The sequence below is a fragment of the Babylonia areolata genome, chromosome 23 (assembly GCF_041734735.1).
Source record: "Babylonia areolata isolate BAREFJ2019XMU chromosome 23, ASM4173473v1, whole genome shotgun sequence".
Lineage (NCBI taxonomy): Eukaryota > Metazoa > Mollusca > Gastropoda > Neogastropoda > Buccinidae > Babylonia > Babylonia areolata.
In genome coordinates, this window is record NC_134898.1 from 33228047 (window position 1) to 33244935 (window position 16889).

General features: G+C 39.8%; 1 protein-coding gene across 1 annotated transcript in view; it reads left to right on the forward strand.

The window, feature by feature from the left end:
• Positions 1 to 223: 223 nt before the first annotated feature.
• LOC143297592 (syntaxin-binding protein 5-like) overlaps positions 224 to 16889 on the forward strand; it is an 82537-nt gene continuing 65871 nt past the window's right edge. Inside the window, exons 1-2 of the mRNA XM_076610000.1 lie at positions 224 to 874; positions 983 to 1080. Coding sequence (XP_076466115.1) covers positions 725 to 874; positions 983 to 1080 — 248 coding nt within the window. The 5' untranslated portion in view covers positions 224 to 724. The remainder of the gene's footprint in view (positions 875 to 982; positions 1081 to 16889) is intronic.

The following is a 16889-nucleotide window of genomic DNA, read 5'->3' on the forward strand; positions in this document are numbered from 1 at the left end:
ATACTTAATTTCATCTCGACGAAGACAGTTACTTGTGCTGGGATGAATCGAAACACTCCAGAGAAAAGTTTCCCCCAGCGTAAACCTAACAGGGGAATTATTTTTGTGCGACACCGGCGACAGCCGCCTGTAGCAGACGAAGTTTCAGTTTGTGACACACCGCTGCTGCTGTGGCACTGGCCGGTGTCAAGAAGGCTTTGAGCATACATTATACATTCGTCGCACTTGTTGATACCCATCCCTAATAGACTGTCTTCTGTTGACCATCATTTGGAAGCTGCTTGACAGGTGTTGCATGGATTTTATTTATTGTTGACCGATTCACGAAGCTTAGCAGACGAAGTTTCAGTGCGTTGTCTACCGACTGGATCAAGACAAGGTGAGCATACATTAGTTGATCAGTTCCTTTATCGACACTTCGGAAGACACACACACACACAAAATCAGTCTCGGTTGTATCGCCTAAAAATTGTGGTTGCAATGTGGATTATTCTTTATTATTTTTGCCGATTTTTCACGCTATACTCTCTGGCTTTGGAGTGAAATTCAGGTTTTGAAAGCCGATGAAACTGGCTTCAGCAGACTGCAGACTACATCTTCAGCAGCCGGACTGCTGGGATTGACATCCGGGCAACTGTGGCATTTCCAAGCATTACGTTGAAAGATGGCTCTAGTGGGAGGAGAGTGGACATGAACATGGGAATTTGGAGACACGGCTCACACCATGTCGTCTTCGCAAGCTAACGCGAAAATGAGGAAGTTCCCCATTCTTCGAGGTGTTCTTGATGGCCTTCGCTCTTCAGTCAGTGCACCCACCAAGAGTGACACGGAGATTGAAGAGACTCTGCGTTCCGAACACTTCCACACTTGCAAGGTAGGCAATCGTCACATATTCTGTATATTGATTATCTCCTTGTTACTCGGGAATAAAATCAACATTTTGCCCTGAAATGCTGGAATTTTCGCATGTTTTGTTTTTCAGACCGTGCGGCACGGGTTCCCGTTTCAGCCGACGGCAGTGGCGTTTGATCCCGTTCAGCATATTTTAGCCATTGGCAACAAAACTGGGTCGCTTAGAATGTATCCTTCATTCATTGAAGCCTGTTGACTAATTTCATACACAATGACAGTTGGGGGTATTAATCAAGTCACAGAGCATTGTTTTGTTGTGAACACTTAAAAGCCAGACTCATCTGCCGTTTGATTGTGCTCATGCTGGATGAATTTTTTGTTTGTATTATTGTGACTGTTAGCAACAAAAGCAGAGGGCCGAGACATTGGCAGTTTTTTTGTTTTCTTTTTTTTCATAATCTTAGAACTAGATTCAGTATTTTATTATGTCAAGAGGTGTAATATTGGTTCAGAAGCAGTAATACTGACAGGATCACAGTTAAAGATTTAACCAGAAACCCAGAAAGCACTGTATGAGAATGTTTGAATGTAGAAAATTTATTTATTTATACATATGACATGTAAGAAAAAGAAAGGTGGTAGAGGGGATGGATGCAATTTTGCAGCTTTACAGAGTTTTAAAATAAACATGCCAACAAACACACACACATTACACACATACACACACACACACACACACACACAGTCACACACACACACACACACACACACACACACAATTACATATGATGCCTGTGCACATTAGCGTACACACCTTTGCATATATTGAGGTGCATTCTAACTTAAAAAAAAAAAAAAATTAATTAGCTGCATCTTGACCATGGATATAAACAGTAACATACAGGTTCGCTGACTAAATAGTATGCATTTATAAGCACACATCTCTACATAAGTGAACATTCTTTCCCTGACTATATTACATAAATTGAAGTGCATATGTTCATTGAATTGACATGCATCCAAGCTGTCATGGCTGCTAGCATTACGCTTTGCAACACCCACTATCCCCACCCCCTTGCCATCTCTGCTACCCTGAGTTAAAAAAATGATGGGTTTTGCTTTACCAGGTCTGGACTAATCAAATTTTAATGATATATTACAAATGATGTGCACAGATTGATATGTTTGTGACTGTGAAGTACTCCTGTCACCCTCTCTCTCTCTCTCTCTCTCTCTCTCTCTCTCACACACATACACACACACCCACACACACACACGCCTAAGTATCCACACTTATGTGCACAGAGCCAATGCGTTGGATAGAAGGGGATTGGAGGAATCATTGCTCACTTTGATCATTAAGGAATTGAAGAATCTTTAATTTTATTGTTATACATCTGCATCTGTTATACATCTGCATATGTAGAGTGATGGCCTAGACATAATGTGTCCACCTTGGAAGCGAGAGAATATGAGCGCGCTGGTTTGAATCATGGCTCAGCCGCCAATATTTTCTCCCCCTCCACTAGACCTTGAGTGGTAATCTGGACGCTAGTCATTTAGATGAGACGATAAACTGAGGTCCCATGTGCAGCATGCACTTAGCGTACATAAAAGAACCCACGGCAACAAAGGGTTGTTCCTGGCAAAATTCCATAGAAAAATCCACTTTGATAGTAAAAACAAATTAAACTGCACGCAGGAAAAACAAACAAAAAAAAGGGTGGCGCTGTAGTATAGCGATGTGATCTCCCTGGGGAGGGCAGCCCAAATTTCACACAGAGAAATCTGTTGTGATAATAGAAACACAAATACAAATACAAATAATATGTCATATATTTTATATAGATTTTTATATATGATCTAAAAAAATGTTTTTTTACCTTTAGAATTAACTTTTGTCAGAGTGAATAAGATTTGCATTTGAAATTTCATGAAATTTTATACTCTGTCAGTCTTTCTGTCACTAATGACTAAATCCAGAGTTACAACCCACATTGTCCAGGCAAGGCTTTAACATGACTTGACATTTAAGTTTCTCCAGCGATACAGCTGTTAGAGTTGATGTGTTGACACTGGAGTTGCATTGTACATTGTATGGATAGTTATGAAACTTGTGTAGAAACAAAGGAAAGCTAATATGTCAAAGGTTCTTAAAGAACTAAAGCAAAAGCTTGAGATTTTCCTTTCTCCTCACATCTTGAAAAAAAAAAAAAAAAAATCATTTTATGCATTTATGTTTGATAATTTCTTATTGAGTGAGTCATTCTGAAGAGGATGGTGAACTGGGTAACAAACAAAACTGCAAAAGCAACTAAAAAGTTTTTAAAGTAAATTTTAGATAACAAGCTCTGTCAGTTCTCATGTGTGTGTGTGTGTGTGTGTGTGTGTGAGCACGGGTTTGTGTACACATGTGCGCGAGCGTGTGTGTATGCGTGTGAGTGTGTGAAGTGAGGAGGAGGGGCGGCATGATTGAGAAAGAGGGGATGTCTTATGTTTGTTTTTGTTTTTTTGTGGGTCTTGCCATATTGAATGGCTATAGTTATGAAGAAAAGCAAATTCTACTGAGAGGCAGTTAGCTAAATTTATGAATTATGAAAATGAGGTCTGGCAAGTTAGAATGAGTGTGACTGTGAATGTTTGTAAGTGTGTGTGTGCGAACTTGCTCATCCCCCTCTTCCTGTCTGTGTATACATGCACGTTGGTGCTTACATATGTTTATATAGATTGTGTGTTCTGTTGTTGGATAATTTTTTTTTTTTTTAAAAAGATTGATTAATGTTTGTGTTAAATGTGTTGATTGTTTTTGATTTTTTCTACAATCTATTGTTTTTGTTTTTTTCTGGAAGAAAAATAATGGTACACTATACTCATCGGGTGCATTGAATCTTATCAATCCACTCCATAATAGGAGTCCTTTAGACTGAAAAAAAAAATCAGCTTGTTCTCAAACTGCGAAAATGTGTGCGTGCAAGCGTGTGTATACATATATATATCTTTACACATGTACTCTTGTGTGTGTGTGTGTGTGTGTGTGTGTGTGTGTGTGCTTTGTGATTGCTTTCTTTAAAGCAGCAGAGCTAATGACAGTGTGTCCCCTAATAATAATAATTGCACAGATCTTTCCCAGGGCTGCTGAACTTAAAACAGTATGACAAATTATGAGCAAACAGTCTGCTTTTTGAAGTTCAGAACATGTTTAAAAACATTTTCTTTCAAAGGTCACAGTGTTCAATAACTTCATACTTATATAAGTTATAATTATACCAGACGCTAAGACAGCATACACGGATGGTTTTTTTTTAATGAAAGTAGGCAGACAGACTGAGCATCAAGCAAGACAAGTTGTCCTGACTGAAGGTTAGAAGTGGATATGATTTACTGGGAAAATAGAGAGTGAGAGGAAAAGGACAGAAATGAAAGTTCAACAGTTTTACCTTTCTTTTTTGTTTTGTTTTGACGAGCCCAATCCCGTCTGTTGAAAAACTCGCTGCATGAGTCTTGACCGATGATAGATCTATCCCAGCGTTAAGTATCCGAACATGATTAAAATGGTTAAGTTGCCCCCATTTCTTCTTTTCAGTTTATAGGAAAAAATGTGCACAAGTCGTAAAGATAAATAACTCGACCTTTGGATTTTTATGACTGTTCTCTGTTTTCTCACTTCTCCAGACTAATGACAAATTTACTTTGATTATCATAACTCTCATACTCAAGTTTTATGCTTGAAAAGTTGCAAGAGACATGTGAATAAGCAGAGAACTTTTTGCATTTTTGTGGTCAGTTAGTCTTTACTCTGATCTTAATTATAGATTTTCATTTCCAAGTTAAGTAGAACTTCACATTTGCCACTTTGAACAGTGGCGTGTACACTGGCTTTACTGAATGTTCTTGGGTAGTACTCAACTGGTGTGATACTGTGCTTGTATTACTGTTCCGTTTAGCATGAGGCAGGTAATAATTATAATGCAAACAATGTTAGTCCATCACTCCATGTGATTACCTTGATATCCAGTGGTTTGTGCTTGTGTGTGTGCAAGGACACTTCATTACATTGGGATTGATACCAACAGATGAATTTAATTTTGGCTTAATTAAGCTCAGGCTCTTCTTGACTCAGTGAGTCTTCTTCAAACATTGTACATGGAATATTATATTATGGGGAGAACATGATGATTATCAAGGTCAGAGTCAGTGTCACAGAAATGAACAGTTGGAAAAAATATTCTATGTTTGCATCCAAACTGTAATTTGTGAAGGCCAGAATGTAAACTGCTCTGGAAGTTCAGATTAGAGAACAAAAGAAATCGAGTCCTGAATTCATAGGAATTGGTGCCATTCAGTTTCAAATGATTACACTGTATGAGATGATTCTTTGCTTTGTGATGCCCTATTCTGCTGTCTTGGGTCTGGTTGGTAACATATGTGAGTCTTGAAAGGTTTGCCTCTTGTCAGGTTTTTTTTTGTTTGTTTTTTGGCTTAGAAATGAAAAGTCACAAGTGTACATATGCAGACAGAGCAAGTTTACATGATCAGCCTGTCTTGGTGATCAGTGTTTGTGTGTCTTTTTAGTGTAGAATTTCTTATTGGTTATTTACACTAGTGTCAGCTCAAATCTTGAAATGTGAGTCTTTTACAACTTAATGCATCTTCACACACACTTGCAGGCACATGCGCACAGATCTTGAAGCATGAAGACTATCATAACAAAACGCTCTTATCTTCTTCACACACACAATGCATGCACGCACATGCGCATGCGCGCACACAAACGTGACATATCTATGTATCACCTTTTTTGAAGACTATCTTTTGTGGAAGAGATAGGAAAATTAATATTTTGGCTTATGCACAAGAATATTTTATAATGTAGATTTAATGGACTCCATCGTTCACTTAGTCCTCTTGTGCACATGGCATGTACGAAAGTCGCTGCATCCAGTTGAATTCCTCGATTGTCTGCTTATATGTGATAAGTGCGGTTGAACAAAAAAGTGGTGCTGCAGCTGAGGCAGAACTATGGATTGTGAAGAATTGTGTCTGAGTTGACTTGTGTGTGACTGGTCTGATTTATGGGGGCATGCACTATGAAACCTTTTTGTGATTAATCCCTGCCTGCAATCAATAACGTTATCCTGGGTTTGTGATCAATCATTTTTATGCTTGACTTACTTCATCCTGTTGATGCCATCATTAGTGCTTTTATTTCCATCCCATTTTCATTATTGAAATGATTTTTTTTTCTTATTCATTTTTATTAAACTTTTGGGCCCAGGGATTGGGGAGGATTGGGTAGGATATTGATTCAATGTGAGAAGGCTTTGGTTTGTGTGTGTGTGCTTGCGGGGCGCACGGTTGTGTGTGTGACTCTGTGTGTGTGTGTTTCTGTGTCTGTGTGCCTGTGTCTGTGTGTGCAGAGTTTTGGGTACAAATCCTTCAACTCCCCTCCAGTAATCCTTTTCAGATGCAGAATTTTGTCAGAGTTTCAACATACTGAATTATGAATACAAAAATAAAGAAGAAAAGTTGTTTCCCTTTTTGAGATAGTTTTCAATTTTCTTGAATCAGGACTTTTTTCCCCCCCTTTCTTCAACAGATTCAGTTCAGTCTGCATGCTTTGAAGTTTTATGCTTCCATGAAACTGAAGTGATTTTTTATTTTTTTTATTTTTAAGTTGACCATACATTCGATGTAATCATATTGTCATAGCCATTGATTTTTTTTAATTTATTTTTTTTCCCCAGTACAATGTTTTGAACAGAGCAGTTACAAAACTGATTACATTTCGCCTTAGCCTGAAGAGCACTACACAGTGACTGACTCAGTGAGAGACAGTTGTCGCCTGCAGTGCATACAACGAACATGAGCATAAATGAGATTTTTTAAACCAAGCGCAAAGCAGTTTTGAGGTTAAAAGTTGAACCAAGACTTTTTTTTTTAATGCTTCTTCCACTCCTTTTTGGAAAATGAAGACATCTGTGTTTAGATTGATTAATCTTTGTATGCAACTGAGAGGGAGAGGGATAGATAGTAGTCTATAGGATTTTCAGGAAATTTAAAATGATTACTGCTAACTTTTGAAAGGTGTCAAGGAAGGTGTTGACATTCAGCGCACCCATCACCCTTATGATTGCTCTTGATAAGGGTTGACATCTTCAAGCCAATATAGCAGGTGTTTGTTTTTTTTCTGTGTTAAGAAATATGTACTAGTGGCAGCAGCTCTGAATTACAGATAGAGGTGTGGGTGGCATGCCTGTAGCATGTTCAAGGGACGGAGAAGCAATTTACATCTAGTCATCTGTGGCTTGCTGATGAAGGATGAAAAGTTGCCCCTGTAGGCACTTTACAGGGCTGGGGATGAACTTGAAACTTGAAAGAAATCATTTCTGTAACTGTAACTGAAAGCAAGGCTGTCACTTTTGGGGAACAGGTATTTTGTGTTAAGTACTGTGAGTATGGAGGTGCTGTTTTGGGGAAAAAAAAGGAAAAGTAGTTACATTCGGAAATAACATGTTATGGACAGATGGCTTGATTCCTAGAATAGGCTTAAACTGATCAGCCTTTCTTCGTAAGTTCATTGGATAATTTCTGTTCTGTGTTTTGTCAGGATGCTGATGTTCATACGCTGAGTGAATCATTAATTTCTTAACCTCATTACTGCTGAACTGTAATGAAATGAGAGTCAGTGTGGCAAGGATTTGAAGTGTAGGATTTGGAGTGCGGTAGAGCTCTACTTTGTGCACAGATACTTTTCAGTGGTGTCATTGATTTTGCTGAACAAAGGTCATGCAATTCCAAGGGGGAAAAGTTCAGTATGGCGACTGATATCCTGACCTGTGAGCTCAGTCTTAATCCGTGAGGTGACAGCCCTTCATTGACCAACATCAGCAGCAGTCAAGGGGTTAATATATAACAGCATGGGTCATTTTTGTTGATCATGTGTTGAGGATTCTTGTCAGTGTTGTTAACTTGTCCAATGAGAGAGTGTTTTTCCACAATGGTTAAGTGGAAAAATACATTACCTGTACTTCTTAGGAAATGGGATCTTAGGATTTTGACAGCTGTGGATGACAATAACAGATAAGATAAAGAGTATGTTGACATAACTTCAGTTGTGTTTTACTTCAGATATTTTACATTCATGTTTCAAAAGAAATCTGTCAGCATTGAATGTATACATTATTATTATTGAGGAATTAAAATTTAAATACATGTATGCATGTACACACGTGTGTGTACATGCTTAGACATGCATGCATGCGCACACAGGTGCGCACGCACTCACAGACACACATATACATGCATGCATGCTCACGCACGCATATATGTATAGACACACACATGAATACCTGTATGCATACATGGTTATGTATGTATATATACACACATGTATACATGCAACATGCATACTATACATACATACATTGATACATACACACATGTTGAGGTTGAGAAAGAACAAATGGAACAGAATGGAAATACAGATTACATGAACTTGAGTGATTCAAATGATACATCTCTTCATTGTGCATACTTTTGCGTATGCATAAAATATTATGGTATTGTTTATGAAAGAAATGTCATGAAAAGTTACTGGGCTATGGAGGTTGAGTTGATTTTGTGGGTGATTGTGGTTGATAATATGTCTGTCAGTTTCAGTTTCAAGGAAAAGTTAGAGCATGTGGACAGATATCACCATACCACATCTGCTGGGGGAAAAAAAAGCAGATGTTTGATCTTCGCTTAATCCATTGCACTTATCAGGGTATGAGAGACTATACTAGTTTAAAAAAAAAAAAAAAGAAAGAAAGGTAAAAAGTACAGCTTTATATTTCTGTCAAGACATGCTGAATGGAATCGGTTTCACAGAGATTACTGACATATATTTCTTCCACTTTAAATCTAAAAACAACAATAACAATTTTCTGTTTGAATAAAACTGTTCAGGGTGGGGTTGGAGCCTTGTAGTTTTCATGAAGTTTGTTTAAAAAAAACCCAAAACAGTATTAGATGATATACTGTTGCTTGTATCTTTCTGTTTTTACACAATCTGCACAGCCAAATCGAGAAAGTTTCTCACTGCTTTCGTTTGTTTGATAGAAGGAAAGTGTATGTTTGTTATATGTATATGAAATATGTGTGTGTATGTATGTATGTATTATATATATATATGTATGTATGTATTTCATTCCTAGCATCTTCTTGTATCCAGATTTAATCATCTAAGTTCTATTTTTCTGTCACGCCATAAGATGATGTATAAATTTGCAGAACTGACGGTGACTGCGTGAGTCACTTGACTAGATTTCTTTGGTGATTTTTGTTTTATGCAGCAATTAGATGAGAAGATTTCTAGGTAAAGTATATTTATTGACAATCTATAAAAAAAAATCTATTCATGAGTCAGACATGAGCTAGGTTCTTCCCAGCTTATCAGCCTTATGTGATGAAACAACCTGTGTACTACATTGTGGATTCAGCATATGTGTACATGGTGTGGTGCTGGTATAGAGGGGGGACGGTGGGGGGAGGGGGTGGGTCACTGTGCTTGCAAGTGTGACACATTGAGAGACAATTTTCTCATTAACACTTTATGATTTTGACAGTACCTTACTGAGATTTCCCTGTCACGGGCTCTGTCACTGTCGGACTGAGTCAGAGAGTACTTTGAACGAAGTGTATGCACTTGGAGATTAACTTTTTCAGTTTTGTGTGAAAAAATTGGAGTGGTGATTAGTTTATATTGTCCTTTTTTTTTTCTTTTTCTTTTTTCTTTTTTTTTACCCTTGGCTTGAAGTAGATGCTAACGTGCTGATAGCCTTGAGATGGCCTTAGTGGTTGGCAAGGCTCAAAAGTCAAAGCATCATAATATGATTTGATTTGAAGTGCATGCATATCAACATGGTCTTGCTATGACCAAGCCCCCTCTCAACGCCCCCTCTCGGCAAGGCTCAAAGTCAAAACATAATATGATTTGATTTGAAGTGCATGCATATCAACATTGTCTTGCTATGACCAAGCCCCCTCTCAACCCCCCCCCCCTCCGCCCGCCCCCCTCACCCCCCCCTGCACCCCCCTTCCCACCAGCTCCCCCCCCAGGTCCGCCCCCCCACCCCCCCTGGATTTGATTGATAATGACTGACACCATTGAAACAAACTGATATATATATATGCAGCCCACATAGCAGGTGACAGCGGAAGGTAGGGAGATCCACATATATGTAGAATAGTGATGCTGTTCAGTTAGTGAGTAGTGCAGTGTATGGTAGTGAGTAGTGTAGTGTAGGGATGGTGTTTAGAGTGAGAAGTGTTAGGGCTAGCTTCTGCCAGCAGCCTCCAGAGGGGGATCGGGGATGGTGGGGTGTGGGAGGGGAGGAGCTGTGAGTGCCACAGGCTGTTGGTGTGGTAGCTTTCTTAGTGCTGACTGGTGTGTGTGGATATTGATTTGGCCCAGGATCCCGCCACTTGTGAACACCAGGGGAGAGAAGGGGGGGTGGGAGGGTGCCCAATACACGGGGCTGTCAGCAGTAGAGCTTTGCTGCTCTTAAACTGTGTTAAAAGCCCTGGCCCTTTACTCCCCTCCGCTCCCTGTTGCCTGTTGGCTGACTGGCTGCTGGCTGCCTCCACCTCCTCCTCCTCATCCTCATCCACCACTTCCTCCTCCCAGTGTCCCTGACAGCCTTGCCCTCTGCTCTGCTTCTGGCAGTCTGTGTGCTGGAAGAAAGCAAGGTCCCGGGCACCTTTCACTGTGTCCCTCTTGCTCCGTGTGTGTCTTGCCCCTGTGCAGGTCTCTCTTTCCTCTGGGTTTCTACAGTGTCACACTGGTTGGGGTCTGTATGTATATAAGAATACCTAAGGTTGGGGTTGTAATGACACACGTGCACACACACACACACACACACACACAGTGACCTTGGGTTGGGTGAGGGATTGGATTAGGTAGGTTGAGGGATGGGGTCAGAGAGGCTAGGGTGGGGAGTTGAGGTTGGGGGAGGGGAGGGGAGGGGGGAAGGAGTCGAGGCTGGTGCTAAACTATCCCAAGCTAAGGGATTTATATTTGGAGTCACAGGGGGGAAGTTCTTTTTTTTTTTTTTTTTTGTCCCAAAACAGCAGCCTGGCATATCTGGTGTGTTGCATTCATGTGCACGGTGACAGGCTTGATATTACATCCTGGATGAAATCTGACCTTCTGGATATTATTGCATTGATAAAGTAATAACTGTGGACATTCCATATCTGTATTGTTTGGATCCACATCATATTTCTTCCACTTATATTTATGTGTGTGTGTATTCCTCTTTCTGTGTGTGTGTGTGTGTGTGTGTGTGTGTGCATGTGTGTGTATGTGTATGTGTGACGTTTGCTATATGTCTGACAAATGTGTTATTGTAAACAGTAAAGGGCTGTGGGAGGTATAACTGTACAACTGTTATTTTATTCATACTCTTACCACGGACTGTTAAATGTTAGCTGTTTTCATTTTATCATGTTTTCATTTCCATTTTATGTTTGCATTTTATCATCATGTTTTCATTTCTTCACATGGATTGATGGAGAGCTGCTGTTAGTAGATCAGTCCCCCAGCACCTGACTGGCAGTTTTGATCGTGACAGACTGTCAGTGATGATGGAGGATGTCTGTCAGTGTTGATTAAGACGGACTAACTGTCAATGTTGATAATACAGTCTTTCAGTGTTGATGCAGACAGTGTTGATGGAGACTGTAAGTGTTGATGCTGACTGTCAGTGTTGATGAAGACCATCTTTGTCGATGAAGACTGCCTGTCAGTGTTGATTGAGACTGTCAGTGTTGATTAAGAGAGTCTGTGTTGATGGCGATTGTCAGTGTTGATGAAGACTGTCTCTCATTGTTGATGCAGACTGTCATTGTTCATGGAGACTGTGTTAATGTTGACTAGCACTAGCGGTGTTGATGAAGATTGTTGAAAACTGTCAGTGTTGATGTATTATGACAGTGTTCATGAAGACTGATAGTGTTGAAGAAGGCAGTCTGTCTGTATTGATGGAGACTGTCAGTGTTGATGGAGCTGTCTGTGTTGATAGAGACTGTGTTGAAGACTTGCAGTGTTGATGGAGACTGTTTAAGACTGTCAGTGTTGATGAAGACAGTCAGTGTTGATGGAGACTGTTTTAAGACAGTCAGTGTTGATGGAGACTGTTGAAGACTGTCAGTGTTGATGAAGACAGTCAGTGTTGATGGAGACTGTTTTAAGACAGTCAGTGTTGATGGAGACTGTTGAAGACTGGCAGTGTTGATGGAGACTGTCAGTGTTGATGGAGACTGTTTAAGACTGGCAGTGTTGATGGAGACCTGAAGACTGGCAGTGTTGATGGAGACTAATGAAGACTGTCAGTGTTGATGGAGACTGGCAGTGTTGATGGAGATTGTGTTGAAGACTGTCAGTGTTGATGGAGATTGTCATTGTTGATGGAGACTGTGTTGATGGAGATTGTCAATGCTGATGGAGACTGTCTGTTGATGGAGACTGTGTTGACGGAGACTGTTTTGAAGATTGGCAGTGTTGATGGAGACTGACTCTGTTGAAGACTGTCAGTGTTGATGGAGACTGACTGTGTTGATGGAGACTGTTGATGGAGACTGTCAGTGTTGATGAACCTTATCTGTCAGTAATTCTGTCAGTGTTAAGATTGTCAGTGTTGTTGAAGATTGTCAGTGTTGATGAAGATTAACTGTCAGGGTTGATGAAGACTGTCAGTCAGTGTTGGTGGAGACTATCAGTATCAGTGTTGATGGTTACTGTCAGTGTTGGTGAAGACTGTCAGTGTTGTTAAAGATTATCTGTCAGTGTTGATGAAGACTGTCAGTGTTGGTGGAGACTGTCAGTGTTAATAAAGACTGTTAGTGTCAGTGTTGATGGAGACTGTGTTATTGGAAACTGCCTGACAGTAATGATGCAGACTGTAAGTAATGATGGAGACTGTCTGTCAGTTCATGAAGACTGTCATTGTTGATGGAGACCGTCTGTCAGTTCATGAAGTCTGTCATTGTCGATGGAGACTGTTGGTGTTACGGAGACACTCAGTGATGATGGAGGCTGTCAATGTTGATGGAGACTGTCTGTTAGTTGATGAAGACTGTCAGTGTCGGTGAAGACTGATAGTGTGGTTGAAAACTGTCAGTGTTGATGCAGACTTTCAGTTGATGAAGACACAGTGTTGATGGAGACTATTAGTTGATGAAGACACTGTGTTGATAGAGACTGTCTGTCAGTTGATGAAGACTGTCAGTTTTGGTGGAGACTTATTATAGTTGAAAACTGTCAGTGTTGATGCAGACTGTTAGTTGATGAAGACTCACTGTTGATGGAGACTTTCCTTGTTGATGGAGACTGTCTGTCAGGTGATGAAGACAGTCAATTTCGGTGGAGACTGTTATTATAGTTGAAAACTGTCAGTGTTGATGCAGACTGTTAGTTGATGAAGACTAAGTGCTGATGGAGACTATCGGTGTTGATGGATACTGTCATTTGATAAAGACTGTCGGTGTTGGTGGAGACTGTTAGTGTAGTTAAAAACTGTCAGTGTTGATGTAGATTTGTGTTGATGGAGACTGTCAGTGTTGATGGATACTGTCTGTCAGTGTCAGTGTTGATGAAAACTGTCAGTGTGGATGGAGACTGTTGTCTGTGTTGAAGAAGACTAACTGTGTTGATGGAGACTGTCTGTGCTGATGGAAATTGTCAGTGTTGTGTCTTTTAGTGTTGATGGAGACTGTCAGTGTTGTGTCTGTCAGTGTTGATGGAGACTGTGTCAGTGTTGATTGAGACTGGCAGTTGATGAAGACAGTCTTACAGCCAGTAATATTGATCAGGAGCTGGCAGGTCAGTGCTTTCTGGGCTTGTGCTTTTGGATTAGCCCCCTTGACTGCTGATGATGAGTATGCTCATCAGTGAAGAGCTGTTGCCTCACTGAGACAAGATACGGGATACAGGCCAGGTTGTCAGTCATCATTTTTTCTTGTCCGGATGTCTTTCTCTTGGGACTGCATCATCAGTTTTGTTCAGCAAAATCAGTTACTCTGCTTCAAAGTACACTAGAAAGTAGCTTCTGCACTTCAAATTGATGCCACACTGATTTTAATTTCACCAAGGCTCAGCAAGCAAGACGTTAATGGGTTGGAGGTGTGGCTTAATAGGGTGGAGGAAGAACACCTCTCTTTCTCTTTTTTCCGTCTTTTTTTTTCTTCTTATCTACAGTTTTATTGTACTTGATTCCATCATAACAACAAGCTTGCATAATATATGCATGGACATGTGCATGCATGCACGCACAAGCACAAACACTTAAACACAAGCTGTTTTTTGGTTGTAACTGCATAATTGACTCATGTTTTTATTTAAACTTTGTTGATGTATCTTAACCCCAATTTCAGCAAGACAGCTTGCGCTTGTTCTCACGTTTAGCACTATGGGTAGTACTAACGCTTGCAGAGGTCTGTCCCAGTCGTCCCTGTTATCCAGTCCGGTGTAACTTGTTTTTCGTTGTTGACATTGCATTCATCCTCCTAGCCTCAGGTTTAACAGGTTGACGATGACTGGTCTCACCAGGGAAGACTTGATCCTCCCTTGGCTCCTTGGTAACTGTAATCATTCTGGGTGGGCTCGGGTCCAAGCACACAGTGGGGCAATCCATTTTGTGCCGGCATGTGTCAGTGATGTAAACATCACCATGTGTCCTGGGATTTGTTGCTTTTTACCTGACGGGCGCAACAGCCGAGTGGCTAAAGTGTTGGACTTTCAGTCTTAGGGCCACGGGTTTGAATCCTCAGTCATGGCACCTGGTGGGTAAAGGGTGGAGATTTTTCTGATCTCCCATGTCAGATGTGCAGGCCTGCCAGTGCCTGAATGAAACCCCCTTTATGTGCATACGCATACAGAAAATCAGATACATGCATGCATGTTAAAGATCCTGCAATCCATGTCAGCATTTGGTGGGTTATAGATACAAGAACATAACCAGCATGCACCCCCACCTTTTCCTGAAAGCATAGTATGACTGCATACATTAGTGTTGCAGCTCATGAATGAAGAAGTTACTTTTCACCTCTCAAGTTCATCAGAGGAATTTGGGCAGAGAGTTGTTTTCAGTTTTGGTTTTGTGGTGTTCATGCTAATTTTAATTGTGTGTAACTATAGGTTCATGTATCTTGTTATTTGTTTCTTTTGTTATTTGTTTCTGTTACATTAAACAACTTTTGATAAGTTTGAGAGAGGATTCATTTCATCAAATACTAGATTTTTCAAATTATATAAATGTTCACAGTTAATGCACAAATTAACTTTTTTTTTTTTTTTTTTTTTTTTTAATGTTTTTTAGGTTTTATGTGAAGGCACTTAAGTCTGTTCTATCAGGTTGAATTTTATAATTCGGTTATTAAAACTATTTCATGTTTCTGAAAATTCTGGTAAAAACCAAAACAAAAACAGACTGTGGTTTAAATAATACTTTAAAATAGTTTAATGCTCTTCTTTTGGTGATTGAGGAAGAAGGAAATTATACATGTTATATCGTCACCATATTCCATTTTGGAGCATAAACTTTACTAACAAGTGCATGAAAAAATACACCCATATGTTTTGTGGAGAAAGAAAACAGTGTGTGTGTGTGTGTGGGGCGCATACGCGTGCACGTGCGCAAGTGTATGTGTGTCCTTGTCAGCTTATGACAACATAATAGTTTGCTGGTAGGTTGGTTTGCTTGTTTGGTGGTTGTCTTAAACATTGTCATTATCTCAGAGATTTCTCTTCCCGTCCTCTCCCTACCTCCTTCCTCACCACTCCTTCAACCCTCCACCACCAACCTGCTGTCTGTCTGTCTCTCTCTCTGTCTGTCTGTCTCTCTCTGTCTCTGTCTCTGTCTCTCTCTCTCTCTATTTCTCTGTCTGTGTTATGAATGCTATTGCGGATATATGGGATAAAACCCTGCCTCAGTTCTGAAAGGCTGCCAGTGACATTCTGCTTTTATCATCATTAGCTCTCCAGACATGGGGTGGAAAAGATAATTTTGCCAGTCTGAAATCACTGGTAAGAAAAACAACAACTGTAACACATGATAATTTTCTTCATATATATCACAGGCTACATAATCATAATTAATGAGATGGAAATAGGAGAAAAGTGCTTGCTTGTGCATGACTCAGACTTGTAAAACCTTTGGTTAATTGTTGCAGGGTGTGTGTGTGTGTGTGTGTGTGTGTGTGTTCATATGTCTATGTGTTTGTGTGGGTGTGGGTGTGCAGTGTAAAGGTCATGGGATTGTTTGATTCTTGGGTATGATGGTTATTTGTTGGGGTTTTTTTTTTTCCCTTTGATTTTAAAGGCATATTTATACAGTAGATCTGTAAATTTGAACTTCGATGATCTCCTCTAAAGATCTTTTACATCAGTGCTCTTGTGATTTTGTAGTGTGCATGTTGTCGTTACTGATAAGACAAATGAATCGGAGCTTGAAATGATAAGTATTATGATCACTTTTTCATGATTAAAAAATTACACTTGATATGAATTACTATTACTGTACCATCACTGTTACCTTGGGACGACCTTAAAATGTTCTCATGTAGATTTTAGACATCTGAAGTTGGAGTGGGTACTCTTTCATCTTTGGTGAACATCTTTTTGTGAATTTTAAAAAAACTTTTTTTTCTTTGTTGTCATAATGGCGAAGAGAGTTATATCACTCTATATTGGAATGGATAGAAACCTGTTTAGTTTTAGTGTGTGTCTGTGTTTCGTTTTGTTATCTTTCCCCAGAACTGGAAACAATGAGAGAAAATAATTTGTTGGGTTCAAGTTTGACAGTTGGCCCTGAGCATTTTGATGTGTCAGTTGTTAAAACTGAAATTCTGTTTGTGTGTGTGTGTGTGTGTGTGAAATGCAAAGTTGTTCAATTGTTCAATCGTTAACTTGCTCACTGGGATTGATTAATGATTGACTGATTGGCTTAAACACCCGGCGCATGGATAATGAACAGAACAAAAGTTTCCCTGCCCTAAAG